The sequence below is a fragment of the Dromaius novaehollandiae genome, chromosome W, assembly GCF_036370855.1.
Source record: "Dromaius novaehollandiae isolate bDroNov1 chromosome W, bDroNov1.hap1, whole genome shotgun sequence".
In the NCBI taxonomy this organism is placed as follows: domain Eukaryota; kingdom Metazoa; phylum Chordata; class Aves; order Casuariiformes; family Dromaiidae; genus Dromaius; species Dromaius novaehollandiae.
The window spans coordinates 43,860,495-43,882,329 of NC_088130.1; the positions used below are offsets into that span (position 1 = coordinate 43,860,495).

A 21,835-nucleotide genomic window follows, 5' to 3' on the forward strand; every position below is an offset into this window, starting at 1 on the left:
TAAGTTCATACGTAAATAGTAATTAGTAAGACCAAAGGAAACAAAAACTACAGTCCTGTGGTTTTGTTATGAATGTAACAATGGACCAGATACTGCAGATTAAATGGTTTCCCTGTTTATCCCTTTTCTTTCAGGAAGCTCAACTTTAAAATACATTCAAGAGGCTCATGTTGAAAATTTCACTGCACTGGAACCACACAAAACCCACGCTCATGATCAGATTCATTCCTACTTAACAGTTAGGAAGAAAGATCCAAACCAAAGCTGTAGCTATCGGTGGATTAATTACACACTTTTGTATTAAATTTATTCTTGTCTCTGTTTTAATAACAGAGAGTGATTGTAGTTTTAGAATTTTATATTTAGGTAAGTGCACTATTTAAGTACCCTCTTTCAAAATTAAGAGATGCTTCTACAATGAGTTCTTGTTTTCAGAGGTTCAGAAATAAAGCTTCCAACCTTGAGAATGTAATTTAAAAACCATTCCTTTTCATCTATTTACAAAAAAGTCAACTGTTTCTAGAGAAAACACCCACTCTTCATAGCACTGTACCCATCTCATTTCAAACTATAGTCACTTCTGGATTCAACAAGCTCTGCTGAACTTGAGCTTCTTTAATATTAGAGACATTTTAGGAGAGTTATAATTGAAATTATATTTTCAAGTTCAGCAGACAGATAAATCTATAAGATGCATCTTTAGATTAACTCAGCCCTCTGCAAGGTGAGGTCCATATGGGATAGCCCAAGTCCCACATGAGGTAGTAGGACTCCTGCTAACCATAGCTATGCTTTGCTGTTAGATAAAATGCAGTTCTGAGACTACTGGAGTGAGAAAGATGGAGAGGAAAGGAAAGATGAAGGGCTCTATTACAACAGAACCTACACTACTTCCAAAATAGTCATTAATTTTAGCCACTGACACAATTCGCCTAGGGACAAGTCTGCACAGAATGAACCCTGCAGAGGGAATCTGCTGGCAGCCAAAGGACAAACTCAGCTGCTCCCTTTGACTCTTCTAGCTGATCTTTTACACATACTGAACACAAGGTTGCAAGAGCTGGAAAAATCCTCCTAGCCAGAACATAAACACAAAACAGCTGCCCCACTTCAGATAGTTTTTCCCTCTAACGCCTCTCACAGAGGGTATTCTTAAACATAATTATCTGACCATATTTACTTCCTTTTCAGAGCAGTATAAACTCCAAGAGCACAAAGATCAACACCGTTCTCCACCTACATTTATGAGATGACAGAGCAATGGCTTTTGCCTGGGCCCACAGTTATATAGAAGAGAATTTTAAAGACATATTTAGCCACTGAACAGCAAGAAACAAACTGAAGACTCGCAATTAAAGTGAAATAATGCTAGTACAGCTCTGAAGAGAGAGAAGCGCTGTCTTAACATTTTTTACATCAGTCTTATCAAAATCACCTCTTCTAAAAGGCCAGCAATTAAGAGAGTCCAAAAGAAAAATAATTACTTTTCTATTAGAATTATATTACTTTGCCATGTGTGCCACAAACACCAAAACATCACTGACAAACAAATCCTTAAAAAAACTTGCAAGTCTACCAAAGCAGAGAGTCTTAACACCTCCAAGTTTTAAGAAGCTTTTATTACTTGAATTTCAGGGGGTGGGGGGGGTGGGGGGGGAAAATCAAGCACTAACAAGCTTATGACCTCCTTTAAAATATATTTGCTTATCTTGTATGAGGCATCATATTCACATGAGACCAGAAGTGAAATTCAGTTTTAAGTTTGTGTTAAATACTTGAAGCTAAACCCAAGTACTTTCAAGTGAGTTCACAGGTAAAGAAATATCTGTGACAAAAAAAAACCCCCAAAAACTGACAGACATTTTAAAACACATTAAACTATGCACAAGACAACCTTGTTTCATCCACGCTCTAAGCAAAGTCCAACCAACAAGAGAGAACAGTGTTTGTTCAGTTCAGGAGAGAAGACTTTGGGGTGAGAGGACACTGAATTTCACACAGCCTTTCAAGTCCTCCGAGGGGGTCATCAAGACGACTGAGCCTGGCTGTTCCCAGCAGTCCATGGTAGGAGGACGTAAGACAATAGACAGACATTGAAAAAACAACAAGCTCTGACTAGATATAAAGAAAAACTTCTTCACCATGAAGACAAGCAAGCAGTGGAACAGGCTGCCCAGAAAGGCTGTTGCAGCCTCCAGCCTTAACAGTTTGAGACCAGACTCAATAAAGCCCTGAGCAACCCAGCCTGATCTCATAAGCTGCCCCTGCTTTGAGCAGGAGGTTGGACCAGAGACCTCTTGGGATCCCTTCCAACCTGAATGATCCTCTGATCCTGTGAACAAGCTTCTCAGTCCTGGATCTGCTCTTCCAGCTACCAGATGCAGAAGTGGCAATATAGCTAGACAGGACTGAGACTTTGATACAGTGACAAAAAAAGAATAGTCAGGAAACAGGAATAACAATTCCACTGTGGATATATTTTTCCCAACCACCTTCATTCTTTCAGTTTTGCATGCCATTAACACACACACGGTAAGAGCTGAAGCATGATATACACCATGGGGAAACATGTTAATTTAAGACCAAGAGACAACAGCAGCTAAAGGACTGCCCAGAACACTGGCCAGCAATGGCAGGATTCTAGAAGTCAAAGCCTGAAGTGCAACCTCACCATGCTTCCAGTCATCTCATCTGAAGAGAGAAAACACTGCCCCTTTTGAGCTACTATAGGGGTTGAATAAGCTTAGCTTGAGCTATCACTGCTATTAGAACAGAGATTACAAAGCCACACACCTAAAAAACTAACCAGTTAATATAAACTTATTAGCTTTAAGAAATTAAATTAAGTGAAATAAAGCATCTTATTTTAAACAGACTTTTAAAGTCAGAATTGATTGTTCCTCAGTATTGTCACCATCTCTCATGATTAAAGCATTTCAGAGATTTGCACATCACTTCGCAAGCTTGGTAGATAAGTCTCTCTTAGAAGGCTGCAAGCATTATGCTTACTACTGTGGAATACTGTCAGGTGCTTTATAGACATAAAAGACATAGGAATACTATCTGAACAAGGGAAAAGAAAGAACAATGAATAACGTTACTATATCACCAACAGCCAAAATGAGGCTTTAACATTTTATAGGAGTAAATGAGAGTACCTAAAATTAATAAATACTGTACATAAAAATAAAAGCAATACTTGGAGTAGAAAGATTAAAGAACAACTCAAATGTCAAGCTAAAGAAACAAATTTTGTCAGCAAAAGTGAAAGGAAGATGCTCTTACCTTATCTAGCCTTTTTTGCCAGCTTTCTTCACGTTTTACCATGAGTTCAATACAATGAGAGAGTGTAGCAAGGATTCCAGCAGTAGTTGCCTTGAAAGTTATAGCTTCTCCTTTAAAGTCTATGCCATTAATTCCTTTGGGTGTCACATGCGGAAACACTAAAAACAAACATGAATCATTCACCAATATCTACCTTTAACTCAGATGAACATTTCTACATATATGTTTTATATTAAAAATGTTTGAAGAAAATACCAAGCTGGCTAGATAAGTTAATTTAAAAATAAAAAGTGCTATTAATTTTTCAGTTAGCCACACGAAAAAGAAAGAGATTCAAAGGGAGGAATACATCCCCCTAAGCTTCATCTTGCTATACTGTATTTCTTCAAGTCTGCTTGTAATGCTGTATTACTCTGCACTCTGCAGAACATGTGGGTGGAGGGAGTGGTAATACTTTGTAACAATAGCAGTTTGACAGCTTGAAGTGAGGCCTAATTAAGACAGAGCAACCTTAAAACATATCTGATACAGTACTAAGAAAGCAACAATTTCAAAATGCAGTCAAACCCAAAATGTAATAGTCAAGGTAGTTTTAATTATATATTAAAAACTCAAACCTATATGTGTAAGATAAAAGTTGTATCAAATGTGTTGAATTATCCAAGTACTGCGGGTTTTGCAGTTCCAACAACTACTCCATGCTGTCAAGCAAGCCATCTGTTGCTAAGGCTATTTAAACAAATCACTTATAATAGGTACTTTTTTTGTCACACATTTTATGTCAAACTCCTATGTAGGTTGACAGAATAACAAATCAAATACAACACATTAATGTCATAAATATTAGAAAGCAGAAGTAACACCCATGTTGTAGCTGACTGAGCCTGGCAAGTTAAAGTAACTCCCGCTATGCTGTGGGGCAGGCTCATTACTTACCACCCAGCTGGAACTTGCTTTTTTTTTTTTTTTTTTTTTTTTTTAAACAACCAAAAAAACTGTCAGTTTGTCTATGTGGCACTGTTTCGTGACTTAGAAAGTACAAATAAATATTTGTGCAAGTTTATCTAGTATCTGTCTGCAAGGGTGAACTAGAGCTTTCAAGCAGCTCAATTCTTGTAGGTAACAGAAATACAATTGCTGTTCCCTAATGGTAGAGTACAGTATCTGCACTCAAGGGAACGGAAAGCAAGCATCACATGGTCTTAAAGCAATAGCTTTATAAGTCCCCTTTCACTAGGGATCAAACAATTTTCAAACACATGATTAATGACTATACATGCTTACTGAGGTATCTGAAGTGGTGTATGCTGTGGTAGAATACAGCTTATTTTTTGTTGCATGTGAATCAAGAATAATTCTTAAAAGCTAGAGATGGTGGGGGCTGGAGAGAAACTGAAGGTAAGAGAAAAAAAATCTGCTCCAGAAACAATAATGTGCAGATCAGTCCTCCTTCCCCCAACAGCTGCAGAGGGAACATGGAAGAGGCCAAAACTGAAAAAGTGGTATAAGCTGGCAAGGGAACGATGCAGTGGATTCACTGAGAATAATGAAAGTTAGACAAACAAAACCTTCACCCATAAGGTACTTCTCTACTAAAACATAAAAAATAATTTAAAAAAATGCAGCTTAGCAGTAAAATAAACCCTCCTATTGGTGTAGCCTGTGGGCAGGCTTACCAGCACAACTATGCTGCTCATAGAGGTGATTTTTTTCCCCCCTTAAGTACATGACATGTTAGATATGCTGAAGAAACCACTGGTGGCAGAAATATTTCAGAAATATGTATAATACATTGTAAGAGGGATGTAGCAATACAGTCATTTCCTGGAAAAAAAGTCAGTCTGCTTTTCTTGACTCTCCTTGAATCTCAGCTACAACTCAAGAAGCAACTATCACAGTTAACGTAAAACTGACCTATCATCATGAACACAAAGGAAAACATTTTAAATTTCACTGCCTAGTCTTAACCTTCTCAGAATGCTGACACAGGTTATTTCATGTTAGACATAGAACAGTTTAAACCATATTTGAAGACCCTTACTTTCTAGCAGATAATTGCATTCTTAAAACATTAACTATTCTGCTTTCTTCCATCATAATCTAAATTCATTGAACAAATTTACATATTTATTTACAGCTACATATGTAGTCATTGAAGAGGAAAATAAGTGAAAATGATCACAATGCATCTTTTCCTCAAATATTTTTACCAAGAAAAGTAACTTAAGATTGTGTTATGCACTTGTCTTTTACAGAGGTAACTCAAGCTGTTGTTATATACACATACCATTACCCAGAACTCAGCAAGGCTTTTAAAACAAGCTGGTTTTTCTGACTAGGTGGTAAAGACTACAGCTCACTGTAGAACAACTTACAAACAACCAATGCTGTTCTGCAGCCTAGCCACCCCCAGGGTAAGATCAATGATCACAATGACATATAGCTTATCTGAAACTATAATAGAGAATTCAGGGATAATCCTGAAAGGCAAAGATAAAGGCTGATCCATAAGCAACTGGCCTTAGTGGTGCTTTGTGGAAATTACAGAGTTCAAGACTTTATTGCATGCAAGAAGTAGGACAACACCTCTTATAAAAGACACCTGTGAAATAATTTAGTAACAGCAGAAACAACATTGCCTATCCAAGAGTAGGGGTCTATGTGGGGATCTGCTCAGTGGCCAGCTTTAAGATACAGAAGTATCTCCAGGTGCAAACTGCAGCTGAGAGCATGGACTGCAGCTCACACCCGGCAGCTGCCCCAACACCTGCTTGCTCTGTCAGGCACTACACATTCTTGATTGTACAAACAAATGATGGCTATCTCATCACACCTTCTGTGCTTCTAAAGCAGGGAAAATTAATCTTTTCTCCACACATATCGCTCAGGTTCTTTTAAGTGGCACTACAGGGCCAAAGCAGCAGGTAAGCATCTCTAGTCCTCTGAGTATGAGAGCTCTGCAAAACCAAAATAGTAAAACACCGTTCCCTCTTCAGAGCCTTTACTCTGGAGTGTAATGCATAGGCATTACCTTATCTCCAGGTTATTCTGGCTATCTTTTCCATCTCCTCAGATACCTCTGTTACTTGTTCAAACCACTAAGTGCACCACTAATTCTCCATCTTTGCATCTTACCCCCCAAAATTTTCTTCTAAAAGATCTTAAGTTCAGATCTTTATGAAGTCTTTTTGATGTCCAAGAAGGTACATGCAAAAGCTGCTTTAGTCTTCCTCATTTAAGTATGGCTTCACCTTTATACTACTAATTGGTTCACAATGCTTCTAGGTTACACAGACACATAGCAGTGTCTCCAAGCAATAGATTACCCGAAACACTTATTTGTAATAAAACCCTCCCCACCCTCAATAAAAATTTCATTAAGAGGACTATCATTTGAAAACATGCTGTCGTTAATACTTCCATACAGTTTTGGCTATCATTAAGTCTATAATTCATTCTTCAATGATTAGTCTCCAAGTAGCAGTGATTTGCACACAGCTTGCAGTTCCACTCCAAGTCTGTCCCTTGTTCCTTTCAGCCATTTTAATATTCTGGACAAAAAATGAATTAGTTGCAGAAAGGAGTAAAGGCTATTTCCTTGAACTGGTGATCACTGAAGAGACTCCTCACCGTGGATGGTAGTATTTTGATTTAGCCCTAATCACAGGAAACATTTATCTTCCCAGAACACACCAGAAGGAGACCTCATGCCTTGGTTTCCACAAGATTTGAACTTCAGAGCATTAGAACTACTTGTCAGATGATCTTTCTGTTTGGAGAGTCTCAACAACCTCCCTATTCTTTTTCGATGAGGCTTTTGCATACTAACTACAAGACTGGGTATTTCAAAACAGCATCTTGTATCAGAAAGATCTTCCACAGGTTCAAGTTAAAGGCTAATAGAAGAGTGTTCTCAACACTGCAACTGTTCATCTAGCTTGGTGATCAATCTACATTTAGCCAAGTGAAAAAAGCAGGAATATGATTTTTTTCTCCTATTTTAATTTCATGTCAACATCTCAAGTCAAGTGGTTCCTTCTTACCTATCTTGCCTTTTAAGCATTTTGCTTTATTTCTGAATTGTTTTCACTCTTCTCTTTCACAGTAATAGATTTTTTCATACTATGTTTTCACCTTCTTCAGTAGCTTTTAGCCCTTCTCTTCTATACCTCTATCCGTTGAATAATTGATTTTTCCTTCCTGTTCCTAAGATGTTTCTAACACTTTCCCAGATGTCCCAAACATTATCTGTTTGATCAATGGGCTTTAAATCTTTTTTCCACTGAAACAGATTTTTTTTTTTTAAGACAGTAAGTAGAAAAAGATCCATTATCTTTACATTTTACATCACTAAACTAGTTTTAAATGAAAAGGAATAGCTGGGTACATAAACCATTTTTTAATTGCCACCTGCCATTGTCCATCTTCTGTGGATAGCACTAGAATTGATATGATTTATTTTCCTCTAACAACCACCTCATTACTTCAGCAATATTCTGGTAAATATTCTTTCGCATTCAGATCACAAAAATCCACCACAAATTCCATTGTGTTTTATATCAAATTCTCCTCCTTCAGTCTCTGGAAGATCTTCAGCTTTGTAATTCTAGTACAAAAACATCTATCCTCAAAAAGGTTGCTTAAACAGGTTTCACCTGCTCTTCTTATTCCTGCATAATTTAAGCCCAAATCCCTTCATTTTCTTGAGCAGATAAATGGGTACACTTCCTGACCAAGACTCTTATATTCTATATTCTTAGAATGTATGATCCAGATGGGTAAATATACATCAACCAGGCTTTTGCTTGGTACTTTACACAAGTGATCATTGTTTCAGTTACAATTGGAAAGTGAGCATTAAATTTAAATACCTTCAAAGTCCTCTCTTTTTCACCTTTCACGCAAAGGTCACAGAGAGCACAGAAGAAAACTCCTTATCCAAATGTCTTCAGAACAGGGCACAAAGCTATAGTGTCAAGCTAACTTTTTCCTCCTACCCAGTGAAGGTGCAGAAGAGAACAAGTTTTGAAAGACGTGAATATATTCACTTATGTCTTTAGTCTAGCTGTTAGAGCACTCTTCTGAGCAGTAGGTTCAAACACTCCCCCTTAGTCTACTATGGTAAGAGGCTGAATCCATACTTTACACTTGCTGGAGCACTGGCTGCACAAAAGTCCCATGTTTAGACTAGACAGGCAACCACTTCTCAGCTACAATTAAAAGGATTATCCAGTCTTTCCAAGACTGGATAGAGAGGTCTATTCAAGAAGGGAACCTAAAACCTGAGAAACCGAAGAATCTTAACAGCTGTTCTGAAGCTAAGCTTCAGGAAAGGGTGAAGTTAAAGATAATTCTTTCATTATCTGTTAGTCAGAAATTTTTTTTTGCCCAAATACACATGTCTTTTGGATAACCATTCTTAACCTGAGACACCTGTTTCTCCCACTGCATGACTTAAGATTGAGGATCCTACTACAGGCCAGGAAGTCAAATTTCCTGTTTCCAATCAGGTGCTCCAGCACTCAGCTTTTAAATCTTTACTTACAAATTAGAAACTGCAGCACAAAAATCAGAATGGAGATCAATCTCCTCCTTTTTGCCAATCATTTAATAAAAGTTCATAAAATCAGGAATCATGACAATTGGGTTTGTAAGTTCAGGGAAAAAAAAAGGGCTGCAGTGGTTATTTTGTGCAATGAGCTATCATGCATGATTTTATATAAAGGTTTCCATAGTATATTGTAATTTCTTAGCACAGAAGTTCTCAGAAACTTGATACAAACTTTTTACATGCGAAATGTTGATATCGCCTCAAATTCCTATTGAATACACACACAAAACCTGAAGAAAGCAGAAGGCACCCACTTTGCATTTAAGTGTTGTAAGATGACCAGATGTACAAAAAACACTTTCCTAATGACATTTCACATATCAAATTTATATATAGCAGATACACCAGAAGAATGCAAACATGAAGGAAAGTTCTAATGGCAAATTAAGCTGAAACTCCTACATCATCCTACAAAAATTAGTTTTGACAAAGACATCTCTTTCAAAATGAATCATGCAGTGAAATTAAATTCTCACTTAACATTTTTAGAAGAAAGCTTTTTCAATCTTCTGAAGTTTGTTCTGATGACTTAGCAGTCCTCAAAAATGTAGACTTTTTAATATAAAATAGAATCAATGGATGTGTGTGGCTTGTTTACAGGTGAGTTTTGCAAGCTTATCTGTGCTGGTAAGAGGCAGGAGAGATTTATTCAAAACTTTAGAGTTGCACACTAAACCTCCGGTTGTAGCACTACACTTGACCCTTTGCAGAGCAAGCATTCACTATCATTGAAGATTCTACTCATATGAATAATTCTGGGAGTATGCAGAAAGCTCCTTCTATATCCCTTCCTCTTCCTTCCTCATAACAGTTTCAGCAGTACTCTAGTCTAGAAAGAGAGCACTTAACTACAGTAATGAAAGATGCAGGACACAGGGACTATTGTAAGTTGTTAGAAAGATAACAGAAGACACAAAAAAGGCTTGTTTTGCCCATATATTTTCCAGTTTCTTGCTGAAAGGGCTACAATTATAAAAACACTTTTGGTAAGTACTTCTTTTGGAGACTCCATCAGATTCCAAACTGGAGCTAGTACAACCTCATTATTTTGTGAACTGAGGCCTAACAAATACCTTTAGCTGAGCTGTCAATAGGTAGAGAATGTAAACACTGGAATCACTTTAGTCAGGAAACAAGGGAAAGTCTCAGAATTATAGAGATATTTTAAATGCATGTACACCTCTTAGCAGGCCAGGAATATCAAGATTTTTAGAAAAGCACAACTTGCATGAGTTCTTCATATTTACTGCACAGATGCAGTAAGTGCCCTGACTATAATCAGATCATTTAATGCAAAAATAAAATGAAAATTCTGTTCAACATTGGGAAATACAGGAAAAAAGTACTGAAATTATGATGAGTGAGAGTCAGTACCATAATGCTGACTTAACTATCACTTAGCCACAAAACCTTGGCGCAGGGTGGAGGGAAGAAATCAATACTTGGGAACACCCAACTAGAAATGCTTTGGCAATATAAGTGTGCCACACTAGTTCAGCAAAGGAAGATGATACTTTCGGAAGAAAAACTGCAGTTACCTATTACAAACCTCAGTTCCCAATATCTGAATGATACTGCTTTTTCAAAGTATGTAATATGGACATGGCTTTGGACAGAGGGTAAGAAGCCTGACAAGCTTGCACTATTAATATTGATGTGCGTTAAATTAAATATAGCTCAAAGATTCATGAAAAGCAACTAATGAGTGATGGCTTTAGCACAGGTAAGAAGTTCTTGTCACACGAGTTCAGATATAACTACCCTTGTAGTTTTCTCCTTAGGAAAGAGCATAATCACCAGCCAGCTATACCAGGCTAATCATACTATTTAGGAGTTTTAGTGGGAATAGAGTTTAGACATACTTACATTTTTCCTTATTGCTGTTACTGTTATGTAAAAAATCTCCATCAGAACGCATTGTTGGGAAATCATCTTCATCATCTTCTACCACTAAATTTGAAAGACAATTTGTATGTCATGAAAGAGAGAAAACCTTTTCCCAAGTTCTTTCATGAGCAAGAAAAAATTAAAAGCACCTTCACAGCTAAGCAGCATTTAAGGTAACTTTTTTCTATAACAAATAAAAACAGTTACCAACCCTCCATATTTATTTCTGAGGCCATTAACAATATTATGGTCAGAAGCCATTAGGAAATAGTATTTGCTCTGTGTCCAAATTTAGCCCTCAGTTCTAGGGTAAGAAGAAAGGCAGCTCAGAGTTATAACTGGATAAGCAAGGAGCCATGATTCATCAGCTATCTGTTCTTCTACAGCAGAGTTTGCCAAAAAAAGTAGAATTGTACTTATTATCTACTGTGTTCTTACTAGGAAAAGTTTCAGACTGCCAGAGCAAAGTCCAGGATGAATAGAAATGCCTCAGGAGAGTACATGAATATGACAACAAGCTATGTTTTGAGGAAAAAAAAAAATCGGAGAAGTGTAGGCATCCTCTATTAAGCCTATTAGGATCTCAAATAGGCACAGTTGTCCAGTACACTAGCTCCAGTCAATACATCTCAGGAGCCTTTGATACGGTAGCAGGTTTGGCCTTCTGAAAGAATGGATTGTTCCTAACAATTAAAACAAATATCCTATCAGTTTGTCACAATAACAGTAAGAAATGTAGCAGTAAACTAACTCGGCTTCATCTTATGTGGTTAAGCAACTACCACTCAGTAAAATCAAGTGCTTAAAAGAACATGATTTCAGCAAGGCTGACAGCTACAGTTTAGTAACAAAGTTAAGTAGATTTTCATTGGAATCCAACTCCAGAAATGAAAACAGTTAACACTGCTCATGCAGAAATATCTACAATTGCTTATTATGCTAAGAAGTAAGTTTAAGATACTTATCTAGTGTATATGAGATAAAACACTTTCAAGGGCTATTGCTTACTGTGTAAAAAGTTAGATTCTACAGAGTTAGAGTTTTCAATTACAGTTTTACCTTTATCCCTCTGGAGTTCATCTTTGGAAACTGCATCTGCACAAGCATCAAAATATTTCTGTAAAGTATCAACTTGTCTACACAAGATGTCTCTAAAGGTCTCCATTTCTGCAAGCTTCTCACGTAAGCTATGGCCCTTCTGAAAATACAAGAGAAGAGCCTTAAATGCTTCTATATAATTAGCAGTAGTTCAATGCCTAAAAAAATTAATAAAAAAACTCCAACAAACTTTTCCCCAACCATGAGGAGCAAATTCTTCAGATACACTGAAGCTATGAAAGACTGCTAGCATTTAAAAAAATTAGCAGAAGAAACTGTATACAAGCAAATACAAGTGTATTTATTTTGCCCACTGGTCTTAATTTTTCTCCTGACTGCATCTGCTACTTCAGAGCATTCTACAAAAGCAGTCAGAGATCTTGCATACTACCATGTTTATGCCAATTTGCCTGAAAACAGTCAGCTCTAGTGTAAGATCTTTGTTACGCAGACTAATCTTTTCCTCCCCTTGTGTTGCTTCTCTGTTGCTCACTCATCGGAAGTGCAGCCCGCCCAAGCTCAAGTGTTAAATATTTTATATGCATCAAAACAAAGGAAAGCCATCGTTTGTCCGCTATTATTAATCACATTTGTTAAGTCAAGGAATCAGCATTCTCCTTCAGTCATAAGCAGGAGCATGTTAGGAAAGGTTAATTCCTCCTACAGGTTTGATTTTCTTACCATTGGAAGATGACACCACAGTTAAAAAGGGACAACTGCACAGAGGCACGTGAAAGCTTCTTGTATCATCTGTCCATCATCACATGCTGAATTACTAATACTTATAGTAAACCAAAGATGTGGTATTTTATATTTGTATAATTGTGAGCAAGTCTTCACATATCTGAAATTATTTCTTTTCCAGCTACAGAAGTATCTTATTCTCACACCAATACTAAGAAAATATTAATCACTAACCTTGAACGAAGAGGTGGATGTTGCAGAGTACCCACTTGCTCCAGAAACAAGAGACACCATGGATCCATGGCGTCGTAAACTTGACTCTGATCCATAGCCAGATTCAGTCTGGGGGGGGGGAAAAAAAGAAAAAACCACCATACATACAGAACTAGAGTGCTAAGGCTTTTAATAAAAGAAGAAATCGTGAAAGCAAGATTAATGACATTTCCCCTAAAACGAGCCTGTTTGTTTCTTGCCAGGAAATGGCAGGGGCTTAGTAACCCAAATTTTGCCTGCAAATTTAGGAGTATAGTTTATGCAGTGTCTGTAAAGTTACCATGAACCTGTATTTTTTGATATCATAATGAAGTGGAAAAAATACTTACCACAGACTACTATGTCTTCCCAAAAGAGGCAAATATTTAAGGACTCAAAAAAGGGGATAAAGTTTGTCCTTTAGCTATCTATAATCCCGAGGAAGCAATTTCACATAGCATTCAAAGGAACTACAGCACTCTACAACTAAATCAAAGGATTAACATTGCTTCAGTTTGAAGACAAACAGCCAGAGTCAATCCTTCAGTCATTCAAATGCTGTCACATCATTGAGGCATTTTATTTTAAAAGCAGCGAAATAAGTAAAGATCATAGAAAAGGAGGTATTACTGATATCTTAAACATTTTGCTTTTTCCAGACTTCAGTAATATTCTTTGTACTAGACTTGAATTGCTTTGATAACAAAGAACATATAAACCCACATAAAGCAAAGTGTGATACTGAAAGCAAGATGGAGAATATAATAGTGGTAACTAATTAAATTATACATTCATGAAAAACACATTTCATGATTAAAATATTAAGAAAAAAATTCTAAAACTATTATGTTTGACAAATTTCTCACAAATGAAACTGCAGAAGCAGATATTGAGAAACTGGAAGAAAAATATTTCCCTACAGGTTAATGAGTGGTTCATGCATAGCCAAGAAGGAAAACTCTGAAACAGAATGCAAGAAACAGATGGTCGAGAGTAATACCTGAAATTCTGTTAACATATGAGTTTACTCAGGTAGACAGGAACAGCATTGTGAAGGACCCTTAACAGGAATGAGAAATTCTGTAGCAGCAGAGAAATTCCAAAGGAGCAGGAGGAAGGGAAGATTGAATGATACAGAACAAGCAAGCAGCAGCAATGCAATTCCAGCTGTACAACTTCTTATGGAAAAACTGGAAGAAGCATAGGTTTCAGGAGGCAGAAAAGTGCTAACAAATTAAGATGTAAATGAACTTGAAGAGTATTAAAAAACACGGAGAAGGGAGAAAAAAAGTTGTTTCAAGTGCTGACTGAAACAGGACTATTTGGACAATACTGGGACATGTGGGACAACACATATGTTTGGCGACAAAGGAGTAGCAGTACAGAAACAGTTTCAGAGGAACAAAGATAGGACAAAAGAAAGCACGAGTCCCAGAGTTGTCCACATAATACCTGAATGAACAGGAATAAATGAGATTATGCAGCAGAAACAAGCAAGAAGGAGCAAAGAGTCAGTTTCTGCCTGGCCCTTTTGAAGAATGAGGCAGAAGACAAGAAAGTGCTGCGCAAACAATAGTGCTTTAGAGGCAAACAGGGTAAGTATTAAAAGTGGAAGAGAAGTTCAAAAATGAACATGATAAGAGATGTGGTTAGATAAAGGTACCTCAAGTCTCGGAGGAAGAAGGCAAAGTGATTAATATACAAAATATTTAGGACAAAAAAACCTCTAAATTTAAGAAAATGGAACATGCCTTAGTTTCATTGCTTATTTCAGCAAAAATTTAGAGAAACATAACTTATTTGAAACAGCAGAAACTGAAACTTAAGTTCATTAACAGCTTAGACTCAAATGAATGAATACAAGAGGCAGTTCCCTTATTAAGCCATGTTCTTGGAGGTATATACCACTTAGTGTTTTCTGCTAAAAATCATGTATTAAAGCTATTTTATAAAGAGGAAGAGCTCTAGAAACTACAGAAGTGCAGCAACAGAGGCTCTAAACACTCCATTTTTTAGAATCTACATTACTTTTCATTTCAGAGCATGGCTGATACATATTGGAGAGATGCTTTGGTAAAAATATTCACAATGAATATACAGATGTCTTGGAATGTCAGTTCAAGTATTAAACAGCACACCTTAGTAATGTATTTGGGATACTAGACCACGTTTTGAATTACAATTCATTTGCATTAAAGTGCAAAGATTGTACTTTAATTTACTGTTTTAGGACCTTAAGTATGTAGAAGTTAAATAATTAAAAGGTTTAGTTACATCTGAAAATACCCTTTTCTGCAAATACTCAAGTAATGGCTTTCAGATCTTTTTATGGACCTTATTACTCCAAAGTCCTGAAAAATAAAAGCAAAGCACGTATGGGGATAAAAGGATTAGAAAAGGACAATCAAGAACTTTAGGCACATGATACTGTTACTGCATTTCAAAAAAGTGTTTGTTGAGCATGAACATCAAGAGAACATTTATAACAGTTTTAAAGCCTCCTTCCTCTAAATGGAAATCTAAACAAAAATGCACTGTTTTACCAGTACTGTCACTGTTTACTTAATCATATGCTATAAGTATTCAGATGTCACTGAATGTGGTTTTACTATAGTCACTTTGAAAGAGGGGAACTCATTCTGTTTTCTGCTCGAGTTGTGTAAGATAGAAAGAGGGCAAATTTTTCATTTCAATGACTTCATGAGCAGACCAATTTTAAAATGTATCCAAAATATCCATGACATTGAGGTCTGAGCATTTTCTCTTTATATGACTCTATAACTGAGAGAACAGCAAATGTCTCCTGATTTTCTCCTACAAGAATACATGAGCAAGATCCAACTATGCAAAAACTAGATCTAAGTTTAATGATAAAGCTTTTGAATGACTGTATTTTTGAATATTCAAAGTCGTATCTGAGAAATAGACACAACCTTAATTAGAAATAGAAAGCCTTATGACTTACATTCTGCATTTCGTCCTTTCCTTCCCATATTACCCTTACACTCAATGATTATTTAATTCAGAAAATAAAAGCAAAAGCCTTCTACCTATATTTAATTTTGATTTATTTTTAAGAGATACCTTTTCAGCAGTACGTGTATTTAATAGTCATTTGTGCTTGTGATTAATAGTTCCATTAAACCGTTTTTCCATGATTCAAAATTGTTCAAGACAGTGACCTATCAGCTTGCAAAACCAATAAAAAGCTGCTATATAAGAAGCACTTAAGCAATTTTAACTATTTGTAACCAAGCAGGCAAGCTCAGCAGATAGAACAGCACACTATGAATCTAAAGCATGCACATTCACAGATCATGTTGATGAAACTGCCTCACATAGAACTGTGTTTTAATAACCAAAGGGAGGATAAAAAAAGTTAGATCAAGAACCCTTATTTATCGGAGGTGGGGGGAATGGGGGATACAGAAAGTATTTCTTTAGAACAGATGCACAGACAAGTCACCCAGCTCACTGCAGGCACATACGAGCAGCTTAACACAGACAATAAAAGCATGCATCATGCAAAGCCCCACCATTCTACTACCGCAACATCTAAACCAGAGCAGGTCACTGCCGCGCTTATGTCTTGCAAAGCGGATCATCGTTAACTATTCACTGCAGAAATACTCGGTTACAATGAGACGAGGAATGTTGACATAAGCTTCTTCTGTTTACAGAATTTTTAGTTTCCCAGGATAAAAATTGAAAAAGCAAGTAGGGTCCATATGATAGAAGCTATTAGTCACTGCTTGAAAACAAAATAACTCAGCAGCTGTATCAGCCTATAGCATTAAGCACTAATGCTGAATTACCATGCTCATTATCTAGATGCAGTTCTTTGGGATTCCATGCATATGCAGTAGCCTCAAAGCTACACTCAGAGCCGGTACTTGTTAGTACACTGCAACACCTTCAGCTTCTATACTGCTGCATGAAATCCATTAATCCTTTCAAAATGCTTTTTCATTATGATGGATGAGAGGAAAGAGCCACATGATCCAACACTTCATGTGATTCTTTACTGGAGCAGGTGCTGGTGTCAGCAACAAGGCAGGACATCAGAAAAGCTGCTTTCAGTAAAATAGCTAGAGTATTTGCAGAATCATATTGCAGATCTCCATTACAGCTCACACTGATCTGCCAGTTAAGGATTTCCTAAAGTGGGTCAATAATACTCTGGAGTAAAGCACAGACTCATGGGAAAGCTCTCCTACAAAAAAACAAAACAAAACAAAAAAACCCCCACACACCACAAACAACCGCACACATCCTCTTGTCTCCAAGAATTTTTTTTGATTATGTCTCAATTTAATGCCTGTTAAGTGCTTCAGTGTACGTGTTTGTCCATCAAGACATATTTTCCGTTTGCGTTATAAATTATTTATTATTTTACATAACACAAGCAGCAGGCAGCTCCTCCCTCCAAGACATACGGTTCACCCTAGGAGGTGCCACAACAGATGTCAGGATGCAGTGATTCTAACCACGTTCCCTGCAGTAGCTGGGTAAAATCCCACTGCTATCACTCCCCAGGCTAAAAAAATTTGAGATCAAACCTTACCAAAAGCATGACTGTAGTAGAACAAAACAAGTAAAAATAAAGTGAAAAGAGCTAGAAGGGACTATAAAAGACTTGGTGGGAACTAAGCAGGAGAGGTCTGTCAAACACTCATGCTCCAAAGACATTTTCGGACACACAGCAAAGAACTACATACTTGAAGAAAGAGTGGGTAATGCTAGCGGAGCTAGTGAAGGCTGTCTAGGGATGTCTGCAGATAGTAAGCAGAGCATCACACATGCAAGTGGGGCAGTCCAGGAATGTATTTATCTGGACTGAGGTTTAAAAAAGGACAATTAACATGGGTCTGTAGGTCTGCTTTTATCAACTGCTCTACAGGCTTTGCAAATGGAAGTTTTATGTTTCCAAACAGCGGAGGTCATTAATCAGCAGGAAGGCAGAGATAAGAGTTTCACAATCCAGATCCCAGCAGCTGGAGGATGCTCCCCGCTGCATGCGGCCCTGCTGAGCGTGGTGCAGGAGGCTCTCAGAAACCAAACAAGCTAAAGAGGTTCTAATATACCCTTTCTTCACAATTGCAAAAACAGGTAGAGAAATGTAGACATATATTTTTCCTCCTACAGTGATAAGTGTTGCATTTCCACAGGAAATAAGGGTATATACATAGAAGAAAAAAAGGCACTGAGTCAAAAAGTATATGTAATAAGACAATAGATAAACAATGGCAACTACAGCAATTTAGCACAGAGGTTGTTAACTGTTACTCTCGTTTGTCACAGCCATACAACAAGTAAAGAGTTCAGAAACCTTATGCTTCATATACTTTTGGTAAGTCACCATGTGTTGCCTCCAGACAATAGGTCTCTTTAATGGTTGCATGAGCCAGAGCGGTGCACTGCTTAATAAGCTGTGGAAACACAAACTACTTTCTAAAGAAAGGAAGAGGGGCAAGAAGCAGTACCAATACACAAACTATCACAGCGAGGAGAACAGAGGTTGGCAAAGAGGCAGGAGGACAGGGAGAACAGCAGGGTCTACCTAAAAAATGACTGGCCTCCAGTGTTCCTTACCCATGTAGTTCACAGCCACGTTTCACTACATGGATGTGCACCATTTTTCTGAGCCCTCCCAGCGATTAACATACAGGAAGACTGTATTCACCAAATGTGACTCAGCAGCTTTAAACCTCTTCATTCAACATTAACTGCCAGCCTTCTATACCAGCTGAACAGGGAATTTTCAATTTGCCTCAAGGCTTTGAAAAACCAGAAGAAGTTACCATAGATTTTAAAGAACAAGTTTTTTCAAATACACACAGCTTAATCTTGGTTTAAGGGTAATCCATATGCACACCTTTAAAAGAGAGAACAGTTCTGACCATAGTTGGAGGCATTTGCCAAGTAGTGCTCCTTTTTAATAGGCATATTAAATTATATTTAATGGTTATATTATTACATCAGTTAGGTATAAAATTTTAAAAAGGGAGCGATGTCAGATGATGCACAAGTACTAACAGGCAGGTGAGCCTGAGCAGGCAGGGAAAGCCAGTGGCAACACCGGGCTGAGCGCGAGCCGCTGCTCCGTTGCGCTTGGTACAGGGCACCCGCTGGGGCGCCGAAGCCTGCACGACGCTCCGACACCACAGGGCATCCACGTGAATGCAACAGTTAATATTGCTTAACAAGCATGTTCAACTAAATTACATTTACAGTCAACATAGGTATTCAGGTAACGTCTTGTTTCTCCTTCAAAGTAACAGAGAAGGAGTGATAACCTCATACTCTTTTTTTTTTCCTCTCCATCTATTTAAAATAAATAATTCAATTCAATATCATGTCTCTGTAGAAATGGAAACCCAAATCTATAATCAATATTATGCTGAAGCATCCTGGAGATTACGATGAGATTTCAAAAGAGAGGTCATGGTTAAACAGCAAAGCTTTTCCTCCTTCGCTCAAAGGGTTACTTGTTGCAAATCTCAGTCAGCTTCAACCTTTGAGCTAAGAAGTCTAAATTTTGGTCATTCAGAAGAAACGTTCTTACATCAGGAAACCCTAGAACATAAAGTGCAGCACCCTCGTTCAAGTGAAGGTGACGTGCTCACCTGCATAGTACCGCTATTACCCAACAGGCAGCTTTAGAGCAATGCAGAACTAATCCAGCGATATGCACGTGTCTCAGAAGGCTCATCAATAGGCAGATAAACTACCAACAAAACAAATGCTTCTAGACGAAAAAACAAGTATCATTGTCCCCTATTCATCTACTTCAATTAATAGTTATCTTGTTGCTGCCAGACAGGAACAGATTGTTTTCCCCCTCCATTCAGCCCTTAGACATTCACCCAGCCAGCAGAGTAGAAATCTCTATTAAACACTTCGTGTACTCCAGTGTATGCAATTGGCAGCAAGCACTGGAGGCTGAAGAAAGTTGGAGCTGTCAAGGATGGAAGAGTCCGTAAAATGTTCGATGGAGGATGTAAGAAAAAAAGGATTCTACACCTCAAGAACAATTATGAGAACAAATTGTTCATTTTAGATTACAATTTTACAAGAGTAAATGGGAAAGGGAAAAAGGGGTTTTACATTAAATGCAGTGCCTGTTTTGCATCTCACATCCCATCATATTTAACACACCTTTCTTCGCTTTCAAGACTTATTCCCTACTCTTCCCATTTTCTTCTTGTTATAGCTGTCGTTTAAGCAGCTCTCAAGATCTACTTCACTCAAAACTCTCCCCAAATACCAAGGAAGGCTCACTGCACCCGTTAGATACTAATAGCCATTAATGCCGTTAATTAATACCATTATTAATACCCATTACCTGTTAAACAACAGTAACAAAAGGGTTGTATGAAATAAGGTACTCGCCAGTAACATATAATTATGTATAATATTATACATTATATCACATTATCCACACTTTTCCAAAACATAAACATCCATATCCGAAGTTTTCTAGGGTTCCAGTCCTTCTACTTGTCTCAAAATTAACTATGTTTGTCTAGAAAAAGCCCAGTCTGGTTTAAAAATTCTTTCTGTACACAGAATCCTGCCATCAGCAGAAGCTTTAAACCTGTTTCCAACAATACATCAATATTGCAAAATAAAGACTCCATGTCTTAAGCACAAGCTAACTAGGCAATAATCCTGTCCAGTAGTAATTTGGGTCCCCCACCTCCCAAGAAGATTAACATACTAGATAGAAAGTGATAATGATGAAGCTCTAAAAGAACAGCTGTATATTAAAAGAAAAAAGAAAAGAAAAAAGCAGTTCAGCATGATGAGCAAAAAGCGTTTGAACTGTCAGAAGCATTTGTAAGATCTTAAGTCAAACACCTGATATACAATAGAGGTATCTACATTAAGACAGAATTTTCAAAAAGTGAAATGAAAACATAAATTGGTTTACAAAGACTAACACCGACCCAATTCTATAATCCTCAGGTTAGTTTGTGGGCCAAGAACAAGTCTAGCATTCTGTTTTTATCATGTTCAAATGATATATTAACATCAAGTGTTTAGACATAACACCTAGTTCCAGAAATAGAAAGGCAAAAATTTGCCTGTAGTACAGCTCTCACCTCATAAAGCTCAAAGAACTTGACAGACAAGTTTAGATTATGCTAAGATCTCTGTATGGCTGAGTTTCAAAGAAAGGGCACACCTGCGTATCCAAAAAAAAAGAAAATTCAGATCATCTCCAAAAGGTAGTTGAATTGCCCATCTGAAGCAGAATGTTTTCCCATTATGAAATATCACATAATACATTGCATTTTTAACAGGTCCCAACTGAACAAATTAAGTTTTCACAGATCCTCTATTCCTGCTGGGTTATTTATCAATATGTGTAAGTATTTTAAAAGATGCAATGTAATTAACTCCCCCAAGTCAATATACTTTGTGACCACTAGGGGGAAATAGCAAAAAGGAAAACAGGCACGTCCAAAGGTTACTATTGGTCAAAGCCCAAAAGTAACCCTTATCCTGTTTCTACTTCAGTCTCTCTGCACATAAACCTTTTCTTGGCAGACAATTAAAAACAGAGCAGTTTTACCTTTAGCCCTTATAATTACATTTAAAACACATTGCTAAATGAGTATGAAGTTTTCTGTGCTGTATGCAAGAAGTAACAATAACATCTATTGCTGAATGACAGTGAATTAGAAGTTGCACACAACATTTTAACAGCAACTAATGAAATTATTCTGAAGTTATGCCTCTGAATTAGGCAGGTCAAAACAGTGAACTAATAGCATGTTAAATTCCCAGTTAAGATTGTCCAAAGTCATTAGTACCAAATTAAACAGACAAGTGTTTAGGCACAGCTTTCTTAAAACTTTAACATTTTTTATTAGGCTAGTGTAGTTTAACCTTCTTGAAAAAAGAAAAAGTTATTTATTTATGACCTAAAGAAAACTAAATATTTCCATCTCAAGTACCCACGTCCAAGTAAAAGTCTTTTCCTCAAATACAACTGCTCGGCCATTAGCCTGC

At 37.2% G+C, this 21,835-nt stretch overlaps 1 protein-coding gene across 4 annotated transcripts in view; it reads right to left on the reverse strand.

Annotated features, from left to right (window-relative positions):
• The window catches only part of CERT1 (ceramide transporter 1), a 75,255-nt gene that overhangs the window by 21,021 nt on the left and 32,399 nt on the right, over window positions 1-21,835 (reverse strand). For 2 of the 4 annotated variants that reach the window (XM_026106766.2, XM_026106765.2), the window contains exons 4-7: window positions 12,800-12,907; window positions 11,843-11,981; window positions 10,763-10,846; window positions 3,286-3,443 (exon numbers count right to left, since the gene is read on the reverse strand). In XM_026106766.2, coding sequence (XP_025962551.1) covers window positions 3,286-3,443; window positions 10,763-10,846; window positions 11,843-11,981; window positions 12,800-12,907 — 489 coding nt within the window. Of the gene's footprint in view, window positions 1-3,285; window positions 3,444-10,762; window positions 10,847-11,842; window positions 11,982-12,799; window positions 12,908-16,353; window positions 16,589-16,632; window positions 16,928-21,835 lie in introns of those variants that run through there. The other 2 variants (XM_026106769.2, XM_026106767.2) reach the window with 2 other exon arrangements.